This window comes from Colletotrichum chrysophilum (assembly GCF_026319265.1).
Source record: "Colletotrichum chrysophilum strain AFK26 chromosome Unknown scaffold_31, whole genome shotgun sequence".
In the NCBI taxonomy this organism is placed as follows: domain Eukaryota; kingdom Fungi; phylum Ascomycota; class Sordariomycetes; order Glomerellales; family Glomerellaceae; genus Colletotrichum; species Colletotrichum chrysophilum.
In genome coordinates, this window is record NW_026517318.1 from 374,843 (window position 1) to 400,029 (window position 25,187).

Here is a 25,187-nt window from a genome sequence, read left to right on the forward strand (position 1 = left end):
CTCGCGTCTTTGTGGTGTGTTTTTCAACACGTATAAGAGCAACCACTACTGGAGACGGCATGAGCTTCACGGCGATGAATGCCATTTCTTGTTATCTGAGGGTATTCTAGGTGACGATCAGATAGAAACCCTTTCGAGTCAGCATCCCCGGACTATGGCGGGGTCACGTAAGTCGCATCCCAAGGGTGTGCATCACAACGGCCTGGGTTCTTGCGGGCGCGCCCACGATTATCAAAGGCCTCACCGGATTGGACCTGAGATGTATATTAAACCAAGCAAGGGTGTTGCCTCGCGAGTCGGAGTCGCAATCCGAGGGGCACGGCTTCCCCCACTCACCCTCGGACGTTGCGAAAACATCACACTAGAGAACCCCGGCACGTAACACACACACTGTCAAGAACTGTCTAGCCCTAGCAAACGCCGCCCCGCGCCGTGCCCGCACCGTGCCCGTGCCGAGCCCGCGCCCAGGCCGAGAGGATCTTGCTCTCGACAGCAGCGGTCGACATGACTCGGCGTGTAAACAACGACTCTTGCGATGCCCACTTCACTCTGCCGCGCGTGCTCGGAATGGCTGGCGATGCCAGCTGCGTTCAAACGCCAATATGTCTCGTTATGGGGAAAATCCCGGAGTACGCGAGCTTGCGTCTGTGAATGGAAACAGGGGCACGGGAATCTTTTCCTGTTTGCCATTTAAACTTTCTGATCGGAAAAAGAACGGCTTCATGATGTCAAGGCTGTGAGAGAGCCCCCCTGCTTGTGGTTTTGATCTCTCAAGGGTGTATGACTAGCGCGGAGATCAGCTTTTCTCCCGTCTTTCTCTGCTCTTGGCAAATACATGCAGTTGGTGTTTCGTAGGATATCCGCCGTCATCCCCATCCACGGCTGCCGTCGCCAGAGGTCGCCTTCCAACCAGCAACATTCACTCTTCTTGTCAGTCTCTCCGAAAACTCTCAGCCCAATGTCGATCCTCAAGCGGCTGTATGTTGCGGGCTTCGACGCTGAAGCACTCCGCAATGCCGGCTTATTGCCCTACTTGGTTGCTGCCTCTCTGATGCTCATCGCTTACATGGCGATGGGAGAGAAGGCGGTCGGCAAGGGTGGTTTCCCTATCGCGAATCCCATACGACCGTTTGAGTTCGTCACTTTATTCCGTCTGGCCGCCTTCATCAAGGCGCCCAGGAAGCACTTTGCTTCGTATGCGGAAAAGTATCATGACACGCCGTACTGGCTGAACATGGAGTTGGGGAAGGCGCTCATCGTACCGTCTTCGATGATTAGCGAAATTCGTGTGAATCCTGTGATGAGTAGTCTGAAAGCTATCCAAGAGGTATGTTGTCAGCATGGAAAGTCTGAACTCATGTTAACTTATATCAAGGTCCAAAATGGTTCTCTGAAAGGGTTCGAGCCAATCGGCGATGTTCTTGACCAGCATATGTTGAAGTTGGTCAAGGACCATCTGACAACCAAGAATCTGGGTATGTAAATCATCAGGCTTTGAAAAGGCGCTCAATCCTTTGAGGCTTTGTCGGCTTATAGTCAAAATTCAGGTAAAATGATCCCAGCCATCTCGGAAGAAGTTTCAGACTCCCTCTCGGAGGTGTATTCAGACAGCTATGGTGAGTTTCAAACTTGCCCCGTTTGCTCAAAGTGCATTGTTGAAGCTCACATCAGCAGAATGGAAGGACTTCAAACTTGGCGCACCCATCGTCAGCCTCGTAGCCAAAACATCTTCAAGAGTCTTTGGAGGCAAGACCTTTTGCCGCAGCGAAGAGTGGCTCGGGGCGATGGCCAAGTACACAAAGCACTTCCTCATTGCCAGCATCACGCTGCGCTTCTTCCCGACATGGAGCAAACGCTTCGTGCAGTGGATTCTTCCTCCCTGCTGGCTTCTGAGATACGACCTCGTCAGATGCCGCCGCGTCCTTAAGCCCATCATGGACCAGCGCGCCCGCGAGGTTGAGCGGGCAAAGGAGAGCGGCCTCGAGCCGGAGTATGCTTTCGATCAGGCGTTGGCTACGCTCAGCAGAAAGATTGACATGGCGACGGCTCAGATTAGTCTGGCGATGGTAGCTATCCATACTACCGCGGATCTTCTTGAGAAGACACTGCTTGCTCTATCAGAGCACGAAGAGCTTATTGACCTGCTCCGTCAGGAGATTGTCTCTGTGTTGAGTGTTCATGGTCTTAGTAACGCAGGGCTGGCTCAACTCGACTTGATGGACAGTGTTCTGAAGGAAGTGCAGCGGATTAACCCGGTTGCCAACTGTCAGTACATGTTCCCCCTATTTCTTGAATTTGAAAACTAACATTTGTTTTAGGCTTCCTCAACCGCATCGCTGTGGAGGATTTCCGCCTCGCCAACGGGATGCTCATCCCCCAAGGAACGCTTCTTGGAGTGGGGCCAACTCACATGTGGGACAACTCCTTCTGCGAGGACGGCGAGAAGTTTGACGGTCTCCGATTCCACCGTATGCGCCAAAACCCGGAGTTGAAGCAGCAATCGTACTTGGTTTCTACCAGCCCCAACCAGCTCGGCTTTGGTCACGGCTCTCACGCTTGTCCTGGAAGGTTCTTTGCCGCGAATGAGGTCAAGATCATCCTGTGCCACTTCCTTCTGAAGTACGAGTGGAGGTTCCCCGTTGAAGGTCCGCATGTAGTTAATCTTGGAGTGCTGAATGCAGCAAGTCCATGGACAAAGATTCAGATCCGCAGGAGGAAGGAAGAGATGGATATTGGGGAACTCATTGTACCTTATTAGTTCGACATTACCTCTGCTCAAACTTGTCTCACTCTTACATCACTTTTGCGGTTAGTAAGTGAATGCGAAAGCTTCAAAAACGATATCAGAAAGGCCAAGGCCCTGGTACGTTGTTGCTACGGAATGCTGTAGTACATAAGACAGATTACAAATTCCGCTGGATTCTGGGAAGAAGAAAAGCACAAGAAATTCCACAATTAGCAAACGTAGTAGAATTATTGAAGCAACTTAGAAATCAGATCACTTTGAATGGCTTATGGATATTGTAGACTCTACACATGGCCAGCTAAATGACCTTAGCAAGTATGCTCAAGTTGTCCTGTTATACTCTTTGTCTGAGTCTAATGTTGAGTGGACCTCGATCCCAAAGGAGGTAGTTCTTCTGCCGCCCTAGCCAATTCTGCCCAGGCACATCATCAAGTTCCAGATCGAATCTCCAAACCAATCTAGCAATGATGATGCAGAGCTCGGCATAGGCGAGACTTTGCGCAACGTTGGTCAGTATCGTCTATCAAGAGGTGTGTGGCACAAGGATTTAAAGAAGTCAAACGTACTGTCTCCCGATGCAGTCACGAGGCCCAAATGAGAAGGGCTGAAACGCTTCTCTTTTGTCGCTGAGATCGATCTTGTCATTTGACCATCGCTCAGGGAGGAACGACTCGGGCTCAGAGAAATTCTTCGCGTGGTGGTACATAGCGTACTGCCATATCGACACAATAGTCTTTCAAGGGGTTCGCGTTAGTTAATTCGCGAAGAATACTTTGTAAGGCAAGAATAGGACAACCAAGACGTGATGCCTTACTCCTGCGGGGATGTGGTGACCCAGAACGACGTCTCCCTCCTCTCCTATGCGACGCGGCATCCCTGAGGCACCCGGCGGATACATTCTCAGGGATTCATCAATGACGGCTCTGAGGTACTCAAGGCTTTTGGTACTTGAGATAGTAATCTCCTTTTCTTCTTTGAAAGAGCTCCGTACTTCTTGATTCAGTCTCGCCATGACATCGGCGTTTGCTGCCAGAAGGTACGTGGTGCCTGCTAGAGCCGTGGCAGTTGTGTCATACCCCGCCATTGTCAAGATCTGGGCATTCGCTTGGATATCCTGCAAGCTCAAGGGTTGCTGATAACATATACGGTAAGCCTTTGATTGACATCCGACCGAAGTAAGCAGAGTACTCACTTTAGCATCGAGCCCAGACGTAGGCTCCTTCATGGCTTGTATAAGATCAGGTCGATCAGCCTCATCGAGCCGCCTTTCAACAATGTCGTTTGTGAGCCGTACCATATTCTCGTGTTTTTGAAGAACAGACTTGGGGGCCATTGCCATGAGAACGCTGAAGACGAGTTGAAACTGCTTCAAAGCGGTAGCAAGAGCAATCGCGGGCAGTGCGTCCAAAAAGAATTGAGCCCAAGGGTGGTATTTTCGTGTATGAAGACAATGGAAAGAATCGCCAAAGCCCAAATCCGTGATGATATCCAAAGCCACGAAGTCGAACAACTTGTTCATGTCGATTGGCGTTCGGGGCCCTTGTGATTGTTCATGCTCAGCCAAAATGTTGAACCTGCAGCGGGGCATCATCCATCAGTAACTAGAACCTCGATGTAGCGCCTTACTGTTACCTCGTCCGAGGCTGAAAAGAATGAAACTCACAATTGATCGACGTGAGACTTTATCAGACCTTCTTGATCGAGCACCGCTGAGTTGGTGAAGCCGCGGCTCAGGATTCGCCGTAATTGGGTATGTCTGTCCTTTGGTGCTCCAAGAATACTGTCCTTGGCCTCGGCATAATGCACGTAATCTTTGCTGATTTCGCCTCTTGCGGTTTTCCGGCGCCCGTAAATCTCTTTCCACGCGTCTGGTGAGCAGAAGACTAGCTCATCCGGAGCAACTCGTACGATATCGCCGTACTTTTCGTGCAGTTGCAAGATCTTCCGGTGCCCCTGACCCGTGGCACAAGTGACTGCAAAGGGTATGCGCGATGCTGCCCAAAGCCTCGGCCCAGGGAATTTGCGTAGAGGATGGAGGAGGACGTTGTATGAGATCCTCCAAAGCGTGTACAGGACACTCTGCAGCATGTCAGACCAACCTTCACTGCACGTTTATGGAAATTTCTTCATCACTTACAACGCAAAATAGCAGCGTGAACATTCTCCTCACACTACCAGACTCTAGCCCAACGGGGGGCGAGCTCCAAAGTAGCGACGAGGTCATCTTTGGCGATAACTTCGAGAACCAACAAGAGGAACGCACCTGGGGGTCTGACAAACACGCCAGCAAACATTCGAGGCTTCGAGCTTGAAGCGGGCCTTCGTTGCAGCCGGTAAGAGGTTGCGCGAACATGTTCCCAAACAGTACAGCAACGAAGCTCCTCAAAATGATACCCTGCAGGCAAGGGTCTCACTGGAACTCGCGCCGAGGTTGTGCCCAGGGTATCCCGAGTCATTGGCTCGGCTTCCTCCCCGGTAATGCCAATGCACATGTTCCTCTTGCCGTGCTACATCTTGATCTGCACCTGCAACCGCGAGTCGTGTTCTTCATCACAGCCTTATGCTCGTCTTTGGGGGCTACGGGCTTTACGCCGATCACAACTCATTTTCATTTTCGGCCAGTCCGACTTCAGTTACGTCCTTGGCCAAGTCGCGCACGCGAGATCTTTCGGGCCTTTTCAAATGGCCTCCAGTTTCATACTGTTACTACTACTACACCGCACACCGCCGAATCTCAATTTTGGCTGAAGGGTCTGAGTCGAGATTCACGCCGAGCACCCGAATCTTTGGCTCTTGGCCCTTTATCACTCTCCACTCGTACCCCAGGATCAGCTGAGTCAAGATCACTTTGATCTCGGCCGCGGCGAGAATCCTGCCCGGGCACGCGTGATTGCCGTGTCCGAACCCCAGGTGGTTAATGCTGGTCGTTACGAGCTGGGCAACGTTTTCCTTCCCGGGAGTCTGTCGCATCTTCAAGAAGCGGTCCCCGATGAAGGTATGCGGCTCAGGGTAGATGTCAGAGTCCCAGTGACGCTCTGCTGAGACGCCGATGACAGTGCCTTCTGGCAATATCACGCCATCTGGAAGAGTCATCTCCTCGGTGACTTCGCGGGGCATGGCGACTGTTCAACGACATGACTTGTCAGCATCACTCCGTTGAAGACTGCGTGAGCTTGTCCGCATGCGACTTACCAGTGAGAATGGGCTTGATTCTCATGCTTTCCTTGATGACGCTGTCAAGTAGCTTCAAATTGTAGAGGGACGTCTTGGACCATCCTGATTCCCCAATCACTTCCTTTGCTTCGTCTCTCAGGCGTTGGACCATCTCAGGATCACCGGCAAGATCGTATACCACTTGCGAAAGAAGATCGGTCGTGTTGTGCACGGAGGCAATGGAAAGGCCAAGCTGAAGATCCGCGCGATCAAACTTGCGACCATTCGAATACGTGTCCGACCACTCGATACTGTCGTTGTACTCTGTGGGAGTCTCGCCGTTCGCAACGGCTGCCGCTTTCTCTTGTTTTCGCTTCTCAATGACAGGGCGGATCAGACTTCGGGCCTGCTCCACTTGGGAACGAAGCTTGCGGCAAGGGGGCAGAAACCAGTGAACAAAGGGTCTCATTAATGCTGGAAACATTCTCAGACTCAGAGCTGCCAGGAAGCCGGTCATGATGTGACTGACGGCAATGCTGAGCCACGCCGGGTCACGGCACAGCTCTTCACCGAGGAAAACGCGCCCAGAGACACGAGCAACAAGCAGATTCAGACGCTGCTTGATTGGAACTTTCTGCCATTCTGTATAAGTGTTAGTCCACTGTTCTAATCCAAAGAAGTTCTGCATCTAATGGAATGTTCTTACCGTCGCTGTGAGGTATCTGTAAAATATCTTCAATGGCCATCTCGGACTCAGCCGGCAGAGGCTCTATAACACTCGCTAGAGACTGGTAAGCTAACTTCCTTAAAGTCTCATATCTTTGTACATACCAAGCTCCCTTGTCAACTTGTATTTGCACATATCCAAGACGACGGGCAGGTCGTTCAGACCGCTTGCAAAACCCTCGAAACCGGGGATTACATGAGAAACAAACTGAAACAACTTTTAGAACATACTCATCAAGAAGTGCAGAGAGTAGAAGATACCTGGGCCACGACCTTCCCAAAGTCCAGTCTCTTGTCATTTCTGATATCCTCTGCGTAGGGGGGAGGCAAGACGGTAAGTGTTCTTCCAGGACCAACGATGCGGAAGGGTTTGCCATTGGCTTGCTCAATTGCGCGCCCAAGAGCCTTTCTGCCATCGAGATAGAAGCTGAACTTGGGCTTGAGGTTGAACACGTCCCACCATTTGCCCTGGTCAAGTATGGGAAGGCTTGTAACTGAGACTTTGCCAGCCCTTCTTCGCCGTTCGGCCACTGCTTTGTAACTGAAGTAAAACAAGATAGTTGCAAGTATGCACCCATATAACGACGTGTTGGACGCCATTGCTGACGATTATTCGATACTATGCTTCCAGTCACTGGCTCAGGAAGTAAGAGGTGATCACTGCAATGAGGTTCAGGGCGGACTTGTGATTGAATGACATGAATGACCCCTACTAGTACTTGATCTGGTCTGCTTCAAGGGTCTAGCAGTCGAAGCGCTCCAACAAATGTTCACCGGTGGCGCCCCACTTCGTACTGCTCTGGGGTCGAGGCCTGGTCTCTCAACCCTGCGGCATATGCGCATCTAGGAATCGCCGTTTGCGTGCTATTGTGCCAGCTTTGTTTGAGCAGAATATTTCCTTGTATCCCCTGTATCAGCCACCTGTTTCTCTCTAGTCAGTTGGTTTCTCGGATTCTGTTGTCTTATCTGCAAAGGACCCTTGCCCCTTGCAGGATCACCATGACATTCGGTATTGCCCCATCCAGGCCATTGCTCAAGTTTATTGCACGTACAGATTGCAAGACTCCACTGAGCTGGGCGCGTTCAATGGAACCCATTCAATTGCTAAGCACGAGAGCTGATATTCAACTCGAACAAACTACGTCTGCATACGCGATTCAGCAGGGACATGTCAGCGACTCATTCGTACAGTGCAAGCTACATCAGGTAGCACTGAAAGTTGCAGGGGCTTGAAGAATGCACCCCTTACACAGTATCAATTTCAAGCGGGTCTCAACAAGCCCAGCAAGACAGCAAACCTTATCCTCCCACCGGCATCACCCTCACCTCAAACCCTCGAAGACGGGGTAGGCAGAAAATGTCGCGGATTACTCCGCATGCCGACAAGTGTTCCACTCTGATCACAGAGTACCGTTGACTGCACGTGCTGATATGAATGCAGGCAAGCTCTCCACGTGGGGCTAGGTCGCTTGGCAGGCGAGTTTGAGGTCAAGGTTGACGTCCATTTTGAGTATCCGGATGTTTGATGATCTATGGTGTTTCTTTGAAATGATTCAAATTGGGTATTGGGGATGAAGTGCCAATGCCCAATACTCATACAATCCTATCCTAGATTGAGACCTCATTGAAATGTAATTCGGAAGAAAGTTAGATGGTGAAGTTGAAGGTGAATGGTGAGACGAAAACGCCATGATTAACGAGGCGATGGCTGTGCGAAAAGTGCTCCAAAATATGATCTCTGATCTTAACGGCAGGAATTCAGCAGAAGTTGACAGCCGTCATCAGAGAGCTTCTTCATGCATCATCGAGTGCGACCGTTCTGTAATCAGGGCGCCTCGCAGAGTTGGGGAGCAGTCACTCTAGGGCACACATGTTCGGCTTCCGGCTCCTACGGATGGACTGTAAATGAGGAGAGGGGGAAGAAAATGGAAATTAAGAAGGCATCCGAGGTACAATATACAGCAAGGTACAGATATGGAAAAGGACCAAGCAACCCTAATAGATATGAAGGCATCGACGGAGGTAAGGAGGCACGTTACGCATTTACTCTCGGGCATGACGTTCGGCTAGGTTCCGACGGTAAAGAGGAAGAAGAATCCAGGGAGAGCCTAAAAAGAGGGCAGCATAGGCAATGCCGGGGAAAGACGGACAGTTGTGGTTTTGCAATAAGCTCTTAAGCTTAAGTTGACATGCAAGGTTTAATTGCTCTAGACGAGGTTCTCACAGACATGGCTTTGAGTTTTCAACCGTCAGTGCCCTCGCCCTATACGCCCTACATAATCAAATGCCATAGTTTGAGATTCAGGACCGAGTGGCAATACTTTAATATCAGTCTAAGATATCATCGTTCAGAGGATGCACCGGTCGTTGTTGTCATGCGTCGATAAGGGCTTGCATCCCACCGGAAGGTACCTGCCTAGGTAGGTGCGGATGCATCACAATTGGATGTTGTGCTACACCAAGGGGTATGAGGCTCCGACTGTAATTGTCATCAAATACTGACCTCATTATGGCCGTCGCCCTAACCAGTAGTCTACTTAGGTTTTCGTTAACGATTTCAGTCTCTCGCTCATAAAACGGCATTGATGGTAAAAAGAGATTGAAATGCCCCTCTCATGCCCGTATGGAGTAGTATGTTCCGGAATTCTCTACTTGAAGCTTACCGTCTGGACAGCACCTTCTTCATAGCTAGCTGAAATGTGAAATGGGTTATAGGTAGCAACGACCCCTGGCATTGAGGATGGTCACCTATAGAAAAGGAACGATTAGTTGCGTGAAGTTAGATGCAGTGACTTGTGAAACTTAAGTTCGACAGCGAAGACCATGAGACAATCGGAGTAGTCTCCCGTGTGATTATTACGCTGCTGATGTTGATGTAGTTCTAACCATAGTTCAGTGGTTGTAATCATTGTTTTCTCCCAGAGTTTCAGAACCGTGATAAGATGACGCAAAATAGTGTAACGACGATTCGCTGGTGAACCTCATCTGTATCTCATCCGTCGTGCGACCCAAAGCCGGCGTATGACGACATTGATCATAGCAATCACAAAAGCCCTTCCAGCCGTCTCTTTTGTGTCACTTTGTTACCAAGAGCGATTAGGCGATATTTTCGGTTTAGACCCATTCATTTTCCAAACACCCTAGCGACGAAAGTATGGTCTACCCAAGAAGAGCCTTTTGGCCGGCAGTAGGCTGTGTTCCGTAATTCATAGGTTCTACAACTAAAGACACCTTCAAGTTAAAGAGAAATACTTGCCGAAGTGGATGCGTCGAATTGATCACTTTGGTGCTCTCTGTGATCGAAGTGGCCGCGGAGTTGATTAGCGATACCGAGACAGCCCGATGAAATACGAACGGTCCCGCGACATCGTCATAGTGGAGGCGGGCCAATTACACTAAATGAGGCTCCCCAGAAGCAAGTGGTGAATGCTGATGTGTGACCTCTGGAGCCTTGGGGCTGCAAGCATGCGAGTGAGGGGGGAAATTGCAGAGTTCGTGCTCGTGAAGATCTTCGAAGTTTTCTGGGAATGCCCTTCGCTGCCTATACGCGATACTTCGAGATAGATTAAGCGTTGAGTCATGTGTAGAACCAATGACTCGTCGTTCAGTGCGTAGGCCCGCAATTGAACTAGAAAGTGTCCCGTTCTAACAGGCTTCTGTATTTTTGCGTGAGAGCCTCACATCGTCATCTAAAACTGTTTTAAAGAGTTGGCTTCATGCCTTGTTCACGCCTGTGCAAGGCGCGCGGCTTCTGACAAGTCTGCCGTCTTGCCGCTGTTGAGTCGCTGCTAGGTCCCGCGTCACTTCGCTTAACCATCGTCACCCGACTCTTATGGCATGGTTGACCTCAAAAATTGCGAAGAATCGCTTTCTCATTTCAATGTTGTTGATGTGGGAAACAGGTAGCAGACTCAAATTTATTTTAATAGATGCTGTTAATGAAGCTTGGACACAATCTCTACCATCAACTCATATCCAAGTCCAGATCCACTTCTCGAGCGCCTGGTTAAACCTTTCCGGGGCAACTTTCATGATCCAACGCCCAACACTTATGATTTCAACCGTGTCAAATTCATCATCAATACCGGCTCCCTCTTCGACCTCCATGCCCGCTTCCGTATTACTCAAAACCAGCCTCGGAATCCCTGCAATCTTCTTTGGTCTCAGATAATCCATGCCACTCAGCCCTTGCGCATCACTCATCTGAACCCACGCAGCAATCATCGCCATCTCATCAGCGCCCCATGTACTGAGCTTGTGCCATTCTTTGATATAATCCGGCGTGTTTGCAGGATATGTAACTTCGTTCTCCCAGAACGAGATCACAGCGCTGTCGAAGTCTTCTTCGAGGGCAGGTATAAGCTCCTCGGTTACCTCAGGAGTCAGGTAATATGAAGGGTCAACTATTACCTGCCCACGAATGAGGTCTGGGTAGCCATGAACTAGCTCGGTAACAACACTGCCACCTAGGCTGTGTCCCATGACGATGGCTTTATTAGAGGCGCTTACACCTAGGTGTTTTAGGAGAGCGGCAGCGTCGTCGGCCATAGTGATTGGGTCCATGACCAATGAACATGATTGGGACAAGGTGCTGCGGCCGTGGCCTCGGAGGTCCATGGTAACGACATTGAAGAGCTGCAGAAGCACAAGAAACATGGTTTGAAAGGCCCAGTCGGTCTGGTCGGCAGCCCAGCCATGGATCAATAGAACGGGGATTCCAGTCGCATTGCCCTGCGTCGTAAAGAAGATGTCCGTGGAATTGAGAGAAAGAACTGCACCGCCGGTCATTGCAGGTCCAATATGCAGAAGACTGTCTACCGTGGGTTGTACGAATTTACCTGGTCGGGCGTTGACTCAACGACTTAGACTTTGTCTGTCATTGTGGAGTAGATACCATTCATATAATGACCATGTACACCTGTACACGAATGGTGGTGAGATACGTCATCAGACCTGGCGTGGACGGTCAGCTACATTCGCAATCCATTGGATCTCGACTTCTCTACCTATGCAACCGGTAAGCAAGAAGCGGGCCAGCATATGAAGAGCATACTGAATTGAGGCTAGTGAATCTGCATTCTTTTGCCGCTAATACCTTGATGCGTCCTTAAAACGCATGCTTCCTTCTCGTATTCTAAAAAGCCAGTGTTTCCTTCTTAGGAAGAATTGCCTTTTTGGGGCCAGAAGTCCTTGATGGATAACGTTATATCGACCGAGAAGATTGACAGTTACGTCAGCGGCGTTAGTTCTTATCATACTTCACCGCTTTTGTTGGATAGACGATGGCGATTTGATGCCGTACATTTGACGCTCATCAATTGAAGGGAGATTATTGGGCTTGATCAAGGCTTCTTTGGCGTACTAAGCAAACTCGCAGTCAAACGTCTGTTTTTCGAACAAACTAGACCCCAAGGCCTGGCTTAATCGAGTATGCTGCCATGCGATTCACTCAAGGATTGTCACTCTTGTCGTGTGGTTTACTTTGAATGTTGTGATCATAAATACTCTCTTAACCACTGGAAGTGGAACGCAGGCTTGAAATTAACTTGATACATGGTCTTGTTACACCTTTTGACATGAGAAGGAGCATTCAGCGCCTGCTACGATGATTGAGCTCGGTGCCGGAACCCAGTCAGGCACGTTCTTGCACTGAATCTCAGGCCCGTACACACCATCGATGATGCCCGACAGGCTGGCGCACGCCTGAATGCGGTCGCCAAAGAATTGCTGAAAGGTGATTTGGCTGAAGCAATCGTTGTAGTCAATATGGCAGTATTTCGCCATACACCCGGCGGCCAGCGTTGGAAGGAGAGAAATAGAAGAGAACTTCACTAGATTCCGCCAAACCCAGTTAGATAAGAGCAAAGCGATGTACTTGAAGTTGACCACTTACTGATGTGCAAACTCGGGAGGTAACGCGAGGAGGAAAATGTTCACTGCAAACTCGTTTCAAAGCTGCGCTGTAGAGGTCGCCAAGTGTCTTGAAAGGATTGGTAAAAGTAATATTGAGTGATGAAATTGAGTGCAACGGAATAGTGCTGAGACAGCTGTTTTATGGCTTCACCCGGATCTCACGGAGGGTTCGAACAAAACGCTTAGCCGTTCGTACTTTTCAATTTGGACTGTTTTCGACGTTAATAAACTAGACGATATAGTTTACCAGGTAGTTCAGTTGTCAATTAACTATAATCATGGGTTCTACCCCGAGCGTTGCCGGAATTTTAGAGTTCAACCAATTCGTCGATTAAGACTTCTTGCGAAATGATCCACCTCTGCAAAACAACAATGAGGCGAAGGTGTAAAACAAAGATGTGGAATGTGGCATGCCAATTTAGGTTTCACGTGGTGCATCCACTGTCAATTGAATTAGATGATCGAACACAGGTTCATAACATGGACCGACTGTTCTCTTGCAAAGTTAAGGTCGTGCGGCAGCCCCGCACTTTGCTTTGAGTTCTAAACCAGCCCAGACAGGTTGAGAACTAACTCAGTTGGCTCACGATGTGCAAGGTAGATCCAGATTTTAACAATTTATGAACAAGATCTCATGTCCGACTGATCCGGTTGAAGTCGACGGCATTGTGCACCTCACGACCTATAAGAATCGAAGTGGTCAGTTTCCACAGGTGTTGAGGTTTGTATGCGCCAGATTCCACGATCACCTTCGACCTATTAAACGCCCTGCATTACGGTCATATTTCTCTCTCCCACAGGTTTTTATCAATATCACAATGTCATCTCAGAAGAGCTTCTTAGCCTTCGCGCTAGCTTCCATCTTCCTGTTTCTGTCTTGCGCCTCCGCCAGCCCCCTACCTATTTCGCCCGATGACGCGGTAAATCTCAAATCTCGTCAATCCGTGTGTCGACCAATTGTTGGCTGCGTCCCATTCTTCAATGCACCCACTTGGAACAGCTTCGAGCTGACCATCCCTGCACCTGGCGACCCCCTCACCCAGGAAGGCCGCTCGGCCGGAGGAGAAGTTGAGGCTTCCGTCTGGAACCGGGCTGATGGCTCCGCCTTCCTTGGCATCCACCTTGGCGATGATTACGATCTTCCTGCGCATGCCGAGATGCAAATTCAAGCCCGGTTCCGGAACACTGATATCAGACTCAACCGCGCCTCCATCGACCTCGAAGGACAGGGCGCGCTCGGCACAATTCCTGCGGCTTCAATTACTGAGTGGAGGCAGGGTAACCGAATTGGCAATACCATCACTCTTACAATTAGATGGAGGCTCAATCAGGATCTTTAATTCTGCCGTCGGATGGGCTTCAGGTCAAGGAGGCTGTAGAGCAGATACCAAAGGCTCCCGGGCTGTGAGACCCTGCGAAAGCATTGTTCTAGCATTGTGCCAACATTGGGGACCGCCACCAGGAGAGGGATATGAGGGAGGAGTGCAGAACTTGAAGTGCTTCTTGTTTCATGAGTCTTGCAAGCATCCACTGCCGAACAAAAGAGATTATTTGCGAGAACTTGAATTGATATCAGCAAAGTTGGCTCCTACTTCATTCCAAGATCATAACGCTGCCTATTCTTAGATGTACACTGCGAATTCAAAACCTTGAAACTTTCTCATTACCAAATTAAGTCTGCTGCTTGCTAGCTGGCGAACGGGGAGTGAATTTAACTAGGAGTCCGGACTGTTTTGCGAACCAATATGTGTTGACTTTCCATTCTGGCTCGCTTGACGCCCACTCTAAGTCGAACTGGCGGAGTACCTGGGGCATAAACTTGCCGACTTCCATAATCGAAATGTTTTTCCCGATACACGTTCTTGCGCCAGCTCCAAACTTCAGCCAGCGAAGTCATATGTTAGCAGTGCCCTTGATCAGCGAATACCGAATTTGTGGTATTCAAGTAGGCAACGATGAAGATAATAAAGACCGTGGGGAAACAATGAACAGAAGACAATGCTGTGACTTACGGTCAATAAGTGCCGATCCATGTTCTTCGCCTGCTCCTCAGAGCAAAGCCAACGCTCTGGTCGAAACTCGTCGGCATCTTGCCCAAATATTTCGTAGTTACGATGAACGACTGCCGCGTTCATGCCCACAACAGTTCCCGCCGGGAGGTGCACTCCGCATAGCTCAACTCCGCCTTCAGGCACTATACGCTCGAGAGGATACGATACACCGGGGTGCATGCGCATGGCTTCTTTGATACACAATTGTCTTTTGCATTTGTGTCAGTATTGATCCATGTACACGAGGGCTCCTATGCTACCGGATGAAAGCATCTCAACACTCACAAGTATTCAAGTTCCAGACTCTCGCTGTACTGTATAACGGGCGACAGCTTGCCGTCCCTGTCGGCCTTATCGATTTCCTGTTGCAATGTTTGGTAGGCATGTTTGCTCTTCAGGAGATAGTAAAATACAGCGCGAAGAGAAATGGCGGTAGTATCACTACCGGCTAGCCTGCAGACCTATGAGTATAACGCGCCTACGACCTAGAAATATCTCTCGGGCCGAGAACTTACAGATTGTTCATTAGATGGTTCATAAGCTCCCACGTACTCATGATGGTGCCGGTGGACTTCTGCTGTTGTCGCAAGTATGCGAGGAAGTCTCGTCCATGAGTGGTGTCTGCCTCTTCGGCGTCGTACTCCTTGATGCCTTCCAACACCATCTACCCAGATAATAAGCCAAACAAGCCTCGCAAATAAGTGGCCAAGGCCACTCTCGCCTAAGTCTGACATACCTTTGTGGAAGTCGCAATGGGATCTCTCGAGACGGGGACTAGTTTAGCAAAGATTCTCCTGAGTGTTAGGTTCCCGAGGAGAAACGGATGAAGAGATGGAATCTGCCCAACCCGGCCGACATAGACAAGTCCAAACTCGATACCTGCAATCATGCCCTTGATGTCTTTACGTTCTTCCATGAAACCGAATCTTCGAGCAAACGAGATGGCGCCGATCACGTCAAAGGCGTACCATTGAACCCAGGTTCCGAGGTCGACAACCTGTCCCTGCATGTCTAACATGGCGTCGGTGAAAATCTGGCTGCAGGGGTCCACCAGATACTCAAGTGTTCGGATCGAGCTCATGGAGAACTTCTGGGCAACCGGCCGCTTCAGTGCCTTGTGCTCTTCGGGATCGGTGGTGGAGAACATGCTAGGCATGTTTTTGCCCTCGAACGCCATTGAAAGAGTATGATAAAACGCAGACTGTCATATGAACATCAATTCGTCATACACCGTCCACCGCAAATGCACGAACCTTGAGAAATTTGCTGCCGATGCCATATATAGTAAACATGGCGGACGGATCCGAGATATCAACGACGTTCGGGGCAGTCCGTACGATTGGTCCATGCTTTGCATGGAGCTCGCGGTATCGTTCATGAGCCTTTCCATTCCACACGAACATCATTCTCCAAATAGGGCTATATCTAGCAATCCACGGGCCGGGTATCTGACGAAGGCCTGGACGCAAGGCGCCGAGTATCGAGATGGCGACAAAGTACAAGATAAATGCCCCAAGAAGGGCCATGTACTTGCTGTTGAAGAAGCTCATGTTGGAAATAGGCGCTCGCCACTGGAAATCATGTAAAGATGTAGGCTTGGATGGTATATTGTGGCTCGGGTGAGATTTGAAGAGGATACATGTACCCGATAGTTGAAATCACAAGAGAGTCCAAATGCTTGAATTTAAAGATGCCAATGCTTTAGGACATCAGGCAGCGGCCCTTCGGCATGACTATCACTTTTCCTGAATTGACTTGCTTGCGTCCTCGCTGTATTCATGTGCTTGAGATGTTCTGGTGGAGTCGGACAAACTCACACGATCCATGAATACTGCCTTTGGTCCAAAGGACAATCGGAAAAATGTGAAAACTCCGGTGCCCATGAGCCACCCCGCAGTAAACGCTTGAGCCTCCAATTACAGTTTCATGGAGTTCTAGGGTCTATCTAGAGTTGTACCTATAGCTTCCAATTAAAATCCAGTACATTATTCAATTATCTGGGCTGACTGGGCTGACTGGACTGACCTTATGGATGGATATGATCTAGTACTATGGCCGTAGAGTTTGAGCTTCTTGAGGCAGTCGAAGCGGGGCAGGCCAGCATCGACCGGTAATTCTCGTCGATTGAGATTTGAAGGGATGGGCCGGAAGGCGTAGTTAGTCTTAACTCCCCGCTGGCAAGTAGCAGGTCAATATACATGTGAAATTTGTGTCATTTGTGACGTCTCGCATTCCGCTTGAGTCTGTGGTGTTTCGCCTGTCAAGAGCTCAGCTTCTCCCTGAAACTGTGTTGGTCGTCGAGATGCTGTTGCTAGGGTGGTCTGGCCCAAGCATGGCAAATTGTCACATTGCGACTGAAACTATCGCAAAGTCCACATCCTGTGAAACCCCGAAAATTACGTAAACTATCAAAGAAAAATAAGCTCATAACTCATCTACGGAAGGTGGTCCTCGATATAGTCCGATAATGTCTTCAGTGCACCACGAGAATATCCTGCCCCAGACCCACTAACATGACCGAAACCGGGGACGGATGGTTGGCTAAGATGCCCCTGTTCCAGCACTCAAAGGCCCCCACGCTGAGTGGTTACCCCAGACTTTCCAACTTCCCGGAAACAAACCCCTTCAACAGGCCAGCCAAACCTTCGTCATCGCAGACAAGCCCTCTCGAGCAACTGCTAGGACAACATGAGTTGATTCTCTGCACAGGAAAGCGAGGCAAGGATTGCATTCAATGCCACCGGCATCCGCCAGTCGGACCGGCGCGTGCCAGCGCTGTCACCGCAGAAAGGTCCGATGCGACCGTACGAGGCCGTCATGCGCGCCGTGTGCCAGGATCAACGCGCAATGCACGTATGCAGCAAGGGAGCACCAGATTGAGCTACGACGCCAGGATGTCGAGAGACTTGAGCAAAAGATACGAGACCTTCAAGCCGAAAATGATGATCTATCCGGCAAGCTGGCTGAGGCTCAGCAAGAGCGGCACGAGGAACGAGCAAATAGCGGAGACAGGCTGGTGACCCCTGCCACATCATCAAGCCTCGGTTTGCAAACAGAGGAGCAACGAGCCCCTGCCGGCGGCAATGAAATTGCCAGCCAGGTCATTCATCTGTCACTCAGTGCTGGGGGAGGGAGAGACTTCGTCGGATCGACAAGTGGACTGTTCCTTGCCAATCTGCTTCAGCCACACAGTCAACCTGCCGCGCCATCTCAACTCGTAGCCGGCCAGCCTCCGGGATTCACATCGAACAGCGATGGCACAACGGGAAGCTTGGTTCTCAATGCCGCTTCCAGCCTGCCACCAAGGGCCATGGCGACAGAGATCGTGAATGCGTACTGCAGCCATGACCGACTCTGTTACCCTTTCTTGTCCCCAAAAGCACTAGACAAGGCGTTGGATGCTGTTTACGAGGCAAGAAATCCCGACTCTATCAGCCCTGTCGACGGCTTCCTTGTCGATATGACCCTCGCGATCGGCACGGCACAAGTCTACAAGCTCAACTGGAATGGTATCTGGGACGCCGAGGTCCATTACAATCGAGCTCTGAAGCGTCTTGTTGATGTTCTCGGTCGGGGTGGGATTACGGCGCTTCAGGCGCTGCTTCTCATCTGCCAGTACAGAATGGGGACGACGTCCCATGATACGAGCACGAATGTCTGGCACCTCATCGGATTGGCGGCACGGACATGCTTCGAACTTGGCCTGCACAAGTCGTCAACTTACACCTTACCCCGAGATGGAAATGAGACGGAAGTAGAGGCGAGACAAGAAGACCTGGAGATCAAGCGAAGATGCTTTTGGAGCGTTGTCTCTATGGACCGTATTGCCAGCATGATTCTTGGGCGACCACTCGCGATTCAGTTGGATGACATCGACACAGAGCTTCCTTACTCGGAGTCGACTACGACTAGTGTACCAATTCATGGTCACTTGTCTACAGCTTCATTCGGGACCCCAGAGTGGCATCTGGGCACCCTCATATTCGCCCACATTGTGCGATACCGACTTATCTGCGGGAAGATCCTGAATTCACTGCACCGAAGCACGATCAGCAGAGAAACCAACAACACATATGAGAGTACCCGAGAGACTTTAGCCGAGGAGCTCCAGACATGGCGTGCGGGGACTTCTAGCCTCCCACTCATTCCCGCTGACGCACCCCTCGCATCTCCAGCTGGGAGGTCTAGCTTCCGTTCCGCGGAGTGGTACGAGCTCTTATACCACAACGGCATACTCATGCTGTTCCGACCCTCCCCATCCATTTGCGATGCCTCGCGAAATAGCAACGTCTTGCAGCACATGTTCGACTCATCGCAAGAGGCAATCAAACTTTACGCCAACTTACATCGATCTAGAAAAATCAATTACTCATGGGTCACTCTTCATTCCATCTTCATAGCTGGTCTGTCCTATATCTACGCCCTGCGAAATCATATCCAGCACATACAGAACCGGTCTCAGGGCAGTGCAAATGTCGCTAATGCAACCCTTGGTTCGACCCCATCTATCAGTCAGGTTGTCAACGATACTCGTGCCTGCTCCAAGGTCTTGGTCGCTCTCTCCGAAAGATGGGCCATGGCACGGAATTGCTCCGAGGTTTTCGATCGATTGAGTGACGCCGTTGTAGCGGACGTGGTAGAAGCACAAAGTGGACAGACGTCGGCAACGACTAGTTTGTCATTCTCCAATCAGTCCGCAGATGTCGGCCACATATCCCAGCCCGTGGATATGAATCTCACAGATGCCATGTATGGGCACGAGACAAATCAGAACTTCGTCAATATGTCGGTCGACGACACGCTACGCGACTGCTTCGGGGACTTGCAGAACATCTACTATGATCAGTACCATAGTGATGCGATCGCCCAACTGTCACAAGAGTGGCTTTTTGGATTAGGGGAGACCCCAAGTCGGTACTTCTGAGACTGAACAATGGCGGTATGCCACGATTGGATAGCTATACAACATAATACAATCTAATGATCTATATTCTCCGTCATATCCTTCCTCGCTGGAGGAACGCCTTAGGAATATCGACATATCTACTTCGCAAGTACTCCGCGATTCCCTTCCCCAACCCGTCGATTCTATCTGAAGAGGCGATGCCACCGTTCAAGTTATCCAAAATGCGGCTTAAACGTTGTTAACTATTGATCCACTTTCATGGTTGAAAGGTACTCACAAGTGCACGGCGTTAATGCCGGGGAACTCAATACGTTCCACACGTCTGTTGGGATTGATCTTGTACCAATCATCACCAAACAGCTGTTTCAACCGCGTCACAGTCAATAATGACCGCAGCCAAGCATATTCATCTCGATGCCGGACGAAAAAGCCGACGTTGGAGTTGTCAGCCTTGTCGCCAGACCGAGCATGGACTATGCTACCCAGCGGAGCAAATTCTGTCGGACCCAGAGATATCAGTTCGATGGGTTCGGCGGTGTCGGCTGACGGCCGGACAACCTTATACTCGGCCGTTTCTTTCGGTGATGGAACTGTTATCAACTCTCCGGTCCCCAATAGAACACGATGGTCGATGGCCGACTGCGGTATCAGCGCAGGGAACATCTCCATGAACGGTTTCGGATCCATCGTCCGGAAGTCGAGAGACATGTGGTACCCCGGATAGCTCTGCATCCTCACGGCGTAGATAGGGATTTTAAACTTCACCGCCGCGATGTCTTCCTTTGTTCTCGCTTGCGCAAACACCCGGAGCTGGACTGTCCCAGCCTGCTGCGAACTGGGATTCTGCACCTGAGTACCATACTGCTCCATGCTTAGTCGGCTGAAGTTGCTGTCTTTGAACATGTAGGTCAACTGGTTCTTCATCATGGTTACCTTCTCATCAACATCCAAGCCGTTGATGTAGAAGGTGGCCTCAGCTTGATAACCTCCCTCTGCAGCGAACATGACTTTCGTCGTTGGTGGAGGCGGCAGGCCCTTCACGCCCCAGACACGTACTCGGTCCTCCCCGAAGCCTGTTTGCTCTTCAACATGAACCCCGGACAGATCTCCTACCACATCTGGGTTGAGGTAGAGATGCCCCTGGAGCTCATATAGCAACTGCGCCGTTACTGTGTGCTTGGTGACATGACCACCGCCTTCGGCAGTTCTGCTTATGACGCATTCACCGTCTCGACTGATCTCGGCAATGGGGAACGCCAAGTCCACGAGCTCGGGAAGAAATTCTTTGAAGCCGGAGAAGTTCGCGCCCACGACGTACGGTCCACATTCAATCAGATGAGCGGCCAGCAATGCGCCGGCAAGCTCTTGGTACTGATCTTCCCGCCAGCCGTAGTACCACGCAGCAGCACCCATGACCGGCGACGCGTCCGTACACCTTCCAGCAACGACGATGCGCGCGCCGGCTCTCAGTGCCTCGACTATTCCCCAGCAGCCGATGTAAGCATTGCCACAACAGGGCTCGAAGCTCCAGTCGTTGAGGGTGATCTCAGGGTGATCGAGATGAGGAAATCTCAAGTCTTGCTTGGTGCCTTCAAGAAGACCAGACACATCATCGCCGAGAACCGCTGCGACAACGCTCTCGGGGTATCCCTTTCTCCTGCACAGCGCCTTGACCTTCTCGAAGAGCGCCGTGGTGTTCAACGCGCCAGCGTTTGTAACCACCCTTATATCCCTCGTCATTATATCATCGATGCAGTCTTCGAGCTGCTCGTAGAAGCCGTTCTCGTATCCGAGGTTCGGGTCGACGTCGCGTTTGGTGATGGCGTTCCAGGCGATGTTCATCTCTGAGAGCCAGTCGCCGGTGATGACTTGGACATTTCCGGAGCGCACCATGCGCGCCATCGCGTGTGGATGGTCTCCTGTTGCGCCGGAGACATTTCCGATACGGATTGGAGGTTTTTCGATCATGGTGTACACGAAGATGTGGGTAAGAACAAGATAGAGGATGAAAAACAGATGGGTCAAGCTCTACGGCTGGAGCAGCATCAATGGTGCTTTGATATGTGTTCCTTCAATACTGCAACATGGTATCAACTACGGATATCTTCGGATCTTCGTACAGACGACAAGGATGATTAAGGGACAAAAGTCCACTTCACCACTCTCACATGCGGCCGATTGCGGACTGAAGACCGAGCCAAGCAACGCAGAAGCGCCATCGGACAGGTTCCGATTGCGAAGTGCTTGGGAATACCCTAAGATGCGGCTCATGAGCTGCATATCCGGGGCATTTGCCGCGAGACCTTGCGTGAGTCTAATCCTTTTCATCAGCCTGCAAACACCCAAGTTTCTACACCAAGCGGCGTGAGACGCCGAGACAGCGGCGCGGCCCCAAGGCCGAAAACTACTCCACAATTGTCTCTTCCAGCCCCCCAACATTTTGCCATTCAGCAACCGGCAAATGCACCAAGCATGTCTTTCCATTGCAACATGATTGGGCCGGTCGCGGAGACGCGGATAAGGACTTGCGCCTCTGGTCCACCTCCAGTGTCCCGATCCACAGGAACTGCGGGGGATGAGGGGGCAAGTTGGGGGAACGGCGCCTGGGCAGTGATCCTCTGGCGCGTTGGAGGGAGGTGACCGCTCCTTGTTTCTGTGCATCCTTTTCGGCCTTCGGCGCCGCAGGCCGAGGCGACGGCTTATCGACTTCCCAACACCTATCTACCGTCACTTTGGAGCAAGAATCCCCACTGAGTGCATGCGTGTGTTGCATTTCTCTCCACACAGATATCTCAAGCCAAGAATGCCAAATCCGGGGTTGTTTGCGGGGAAGAGCCCCCCGGTGCTTGGAAACAAATACATGCGCTCTCCTTCGTTGGTTTTGGGATGCGACGTCGTCTTGTCATCTGTAGCTCTTGAGCTTTTCTTCGTAACTTGAAAGTCGTCCCTGGCATAGCCTGCGACGAAGATGGCGAACTCTACGGACCCGAGGCCAGAGAGCCATGTCGAGCAGCCAGTGGCTGATATCGAAAAGCAACAAGTTCTGCACCAGGAACACTCTCATGTCGTGGACGATGACAAGACAGTCGCGCCGGCAGTTGATTACTCTGGAGCCACCGCAAAGACAGACCCCGAAGAGATCAAGCTCGTCAAGAAGTTAGATCTCTGGGTTATGGTCAGTTAACGCACCCTAACACGCCTCAACTTGTAATCTAACAGAGGCACAGCCAACTCTTTGGTTGATGTATTGGCTCAAGTAGGTCAACATCTACCACCCTTTCATTCTGTTTTCCGCTTTCCGCTAACCACTAACCGCTAAGCTACCTTGACCGTAATGCAATCGCCCTTGCTCGCCTCAACGGCCTCGAAAAGCAACTCGGTCTTTCAAGCGTCCAGTACTCAACCTCCGTCTCCATCTTGTTCGTCGGCTACATCCTCGGCCAAATTCCGAGCAATATGGTCTTGACTCGAGTTCGCCCATCCTGGTACATGGGCGGCTTCATGATGGCTTGGGCCGTCGTGAGCGCTCTGACAGCTGTTGTCCACGATTACAAAGGTCTCGTCCTGACGCGATTCTTCCTCGGCGTTGTAGAGGCTCCCTACTACCCGGGAGCCTTATACATTCTGTCCATCTTCTACACGCGCAAAGAGCTTGCAACGCGAATCAGCGTCCTCTATTCAGGGAATATTCTTGCAACAGCCTTCGCTGGCCTAATTGCAGCGGGAGTTTTCAATGGCATGGATGGCACCGCCGGGCTCGCGGCCTGGCGTTGGCTCTTCATCCTCCAAGGCGCAGTCACGTTTGCGATCGCGCTGGTGGCGTGCTTCACCCTTCCCGACGAGCCCCTGACAACCCGCTGGCTGACCCCTGAACAACGACAACTTGCCCACGCCAGAATCGCACGGGATACCGTGGGTGTGCGTCTGCAGAGCAGCACTTGGGGCGGCCTCAAGGAAGCCTTCGCCGATCCCAAGGTGTGGGTGTTTATCTACATGCAGCATATGCACCTTGCCACGAACGGCTTTAAGAACTTCTTCCCCACCATCGTCGAGACGCTCAACTTCAACACTACGATTACTCTTGTTCTCACGTGCCCACCATACCTTATTGCTGGAGTTCTGTCTATCGTCTGGGCTTGGTCCTCGGGTAAGCACAACGAGCGTACCTGGCACATTACCATCTCAAAGGCTGTTGCACTGTTCGGCTTCGTCTTGGCCTGTGCCACGATGAACACGGGAGCACGTTACTTCGCGATGGTTGTCTTTACAGTAGGCACGTACGGAGTGAACAGCATCTTGCTAGGTTGGGTTGGAAGCACGTGCGGACAGACGAAGGAGAAGAAGGCTTCGGCGCTGGCCATCGTCAACACGAGCGCAAGCATCAGCTTCATCTGGACTCCGGTAAGCATTATTTATAGTAACGGAAAGAAGATGCCGTCCACTGACATCATGGCTTTAGTACTTGTGGCCAACATCCGACGCCCCAAGATACGTCATTCCGATGGCCAGCAGTGCCGCCTTCTGTGTAGCTTGCGTTGTTGGGGCATGGCTTATGAAGGGGATGCTCGTAAGGGAGAACAGGAAGATTCGGGCCACTGACCAGGAGGCGAGGCTGTTTTATGCTTATTAAAGCTGATATAAGAGGCGTCATGTGATGAGAATACCAAGCATTCGGCGGTGGTCGGGGCATAGATGTCAAATAGCAGTGAATAACAAACTAACTATGGTTTCAACCTAAATTAGATCTGGGAGGCGTTGCCTTTTCCACATCTTCTGTCTATAGCGTTCATGGTACACAGTCAAAACTCCTTGAAAGTCCCAACCCAAGTCCCGCCTTTCTATCTACCCAGAAGTTGAGCTGTTCTATCTTTGAGTTGCTAGACTATAATGAGACCAATAGTTCAGTATGAGCTTCGTCAAAAAGAAACCGCAGCAAGCCCTTGCCATTGTCGCAGGAGTGGGAATAGAAGCGTACCCCAGGACTGGACCCTATTGAGGGGCTCCAAGGACCTTGGGCCATTTGGCATAGTCCACGGGTTTGATTGAGGGAAGGTCTTTCCAGTTGGCCTTGCAGGTGACTTTCAAGTCCATACCCTTTCCAGAAAGCAGGTATGTCGGGATCAGTAGCTGCTTGGTTGGCTCATAATTGCCGATTTGTGAAAGGCGTAAGACATTATCGAAGTCGAAGTTCTTGGTCGTCTTGGTGAACGTCTTTTCCGCCCACGTATACATCCCTTGGATATTCCACCAGTATTGCTTGGGGACCCAGACTTTCGGGATCGAATCCACAGTTGACTTGCGGGCGGTAATGTGGCAGTACCTGCATATGACGATGCGGTCAGGACGGTTCCTTGATATGAGGGTACAAGTATGACTTGAGGGGTCTACTTACCAGTCTCCTGGGTTGCCCTTCCACTCGGCTGGGCCAGGTGTGGTGTAGACGCCGACGCCAATCTGGTTTCCTTGAGCCTTTGCAGGGTCGAAGGTGATTCTTCCTTTAACTTTATACTGCTTGGCTTGCTCCTGGATATATAGTCAGTTGCTGAGTTAAACTGTCACGGGCTAGAGCCCGGATTGATATCTCCGGCTTCGCCGGAGCAGTTACCGAGATCCGGCTCCGTTGGACCCACTATTCTGCCGCAGTACGCCGCCTAACCCGGCCTGCTTCACCGCTGTTAGGTGCCTACCCTTG

The 25,187-nt window shown here is 50.9% G+C and overlaps 8 protein-coding genes across 8 annotated transcripts; 2 read left to right on the top strand and 6 right to left on the bottom strand.

The window, feature by feature from the left end:
* Window positions 1-958: 958 nt before the first annotated feature.
* On the top strand, window positions 959-2,758 carry COL26b_004952 (uncharacterized protein; the record flags this gene model as incomplete). Its single annotated transcript, XM_053177810.1, is given in 5 exon segments — window positions 959-1,327; window positions 1,340-1,475; window positions 1,563-1,616; window positions 1,675-2,265; window positions 2,319-2,758. The coding sequence occupies 5 exon segments, from the start codon at window positions 959-961 to the stop codon at window positions 2,756-2,758; spliced, it is 1,590 nt and encodes a 529-aa protein (XP_053038332.1).
* Window positions 2,759-3,302: 544 nt separating this feature from the next.
* On the bottom strand, window positions 3,303-4,265 carry COL26b_004953 (uncharacterized protein; the record flags this gene model as incomplete). Its single annotated transcript, XM_053177811.1, has 2 exons — window positions 3,303-3,479; window positions 3,561-4,265. 2 exons carry the CDS (start codon window positions 4,263-4,265, stop codon window positions 3,303-3,305), a joined length of 882 nt encoding a protein of 293 aa, XP_053038333.1.
* A 1,193-nt stretch (window positions 4,266-5,458) lies between these two features.
* Window positions 5,459-7,225, bottom strand: COL26b_004954 (uncharacterized protein; the record flags this gene model as incomplete). Its single annotated transcript, XM_053177812.1, has 5 exons — window positions 5,459-5,868; window positions 5,939-6,541; window positions 6,606-6,680; window positions 6,731-6,833; window positions 6,887-7,225. The coding sequence occupies 5 exons, from the start codon at window positions 7,223-7,225 to the stop codon at window positions 5,459-5,461; spliced, it is 1,530 nt and encodes a 509-aa protein (XP_053038334.1).
* Window positions 7,226-13,434: 6,209 nt separating this feature from the next.
* COL26b_004955 (uncharacterized protein) lies at window positions 13,435-14,775 on the bottom strand (the record flags this gene model as incomplete). Its single annotated transcript, XM_053177813.1, has 2 exons — window positions 13,435-13,773; window positions 14,551-14,775. The coding sequence occupies 2 exons, from the start codon at window positions 14,773-14,775 to the stop codon at window positions 13,435-13,437; spliced, it is 564 nt and encodes a 187-aa protein (XP_053038335.1).
* A 95-nt stretch (window positions 14,776-14,870) lies between these two features.
* COL26b_004956 (uncharacterized protein) lies at window positions 14,871-15,766 on the bottom strand (the record flags this gene model as incomplete). The annotated part of the gene is made up of 3 exons (XM_053177814.1): window positions 14,871-15,042; window positions 15,105-15,253; window positions 15,326-15,766. The coding sequence occupies 3 exons, from the start codon at window positions 15,764-15,766 to the stop codon at window positions 14,871-14,873; spliced, it is 762 nt and encodes a 253-aa protein (XP_053038336.1).
* Window positions 15,767-19,586: 3,820 nt separating this feature from the next.
* On the bottom strand, window positions 19,587-21,397 carry COL26b_004957 (uncharacterized protein; the record flags this gene model as incomplete). The annotated part of the gene is made up of 2 exons (XM_053177815.1): window positions 19,587-19,722; window positions 19,773-21,397. The coding sequence occupies 2 exons, from the start codon at window positions 21,395-21,397 to the stop codon at window positions 19,587-19,589; spliced, it is 1,761 nt and encodes a 586-aa protein (XP_053038337.1).
* Window positions 21,398-22,463: 1,066 nt separating this feature from the next.
* On the top strand, window positions 22,464-24,125 carry COL26b_004958 (uncharacterized protein; the record flags this gene model as incomplete). The annotated part of the gene is made up of 4 exons (XM_053177816.1): window positions 22,464-22,670; window positions 22,723-22,751; window positions 22,816-23,896; window positions 23,955-24,125. The coding sequence occupies 4 exons, from the start codon at window positions 22,464-22,466 to the stop codon at window positions 24,123-24,125; spliced, it is 1,488 nt and encodes a 495-aa protein (XP_053038338.1).
* A 359-nt stretch (window positions 24,126-24,484) lies between these two features.
* COL26b_004959 (uncharacterized protein) lies at window positions 24,485-25,018 on the bottom strand (the record flags this gene model as incomplete). The annotated part of the gene is made up of 2 exons (XM_053177817.1): window positions 24,485-24,815; window positions 24,888-25,018. Coding segments are annotated over 2 exons (462 nt in total), but the record flags the coding sequence as incomplete, so codon positions are not given.
* Between the last annotated feature and the right edge of the window lie 169 nt (window positions 25,019-25,187).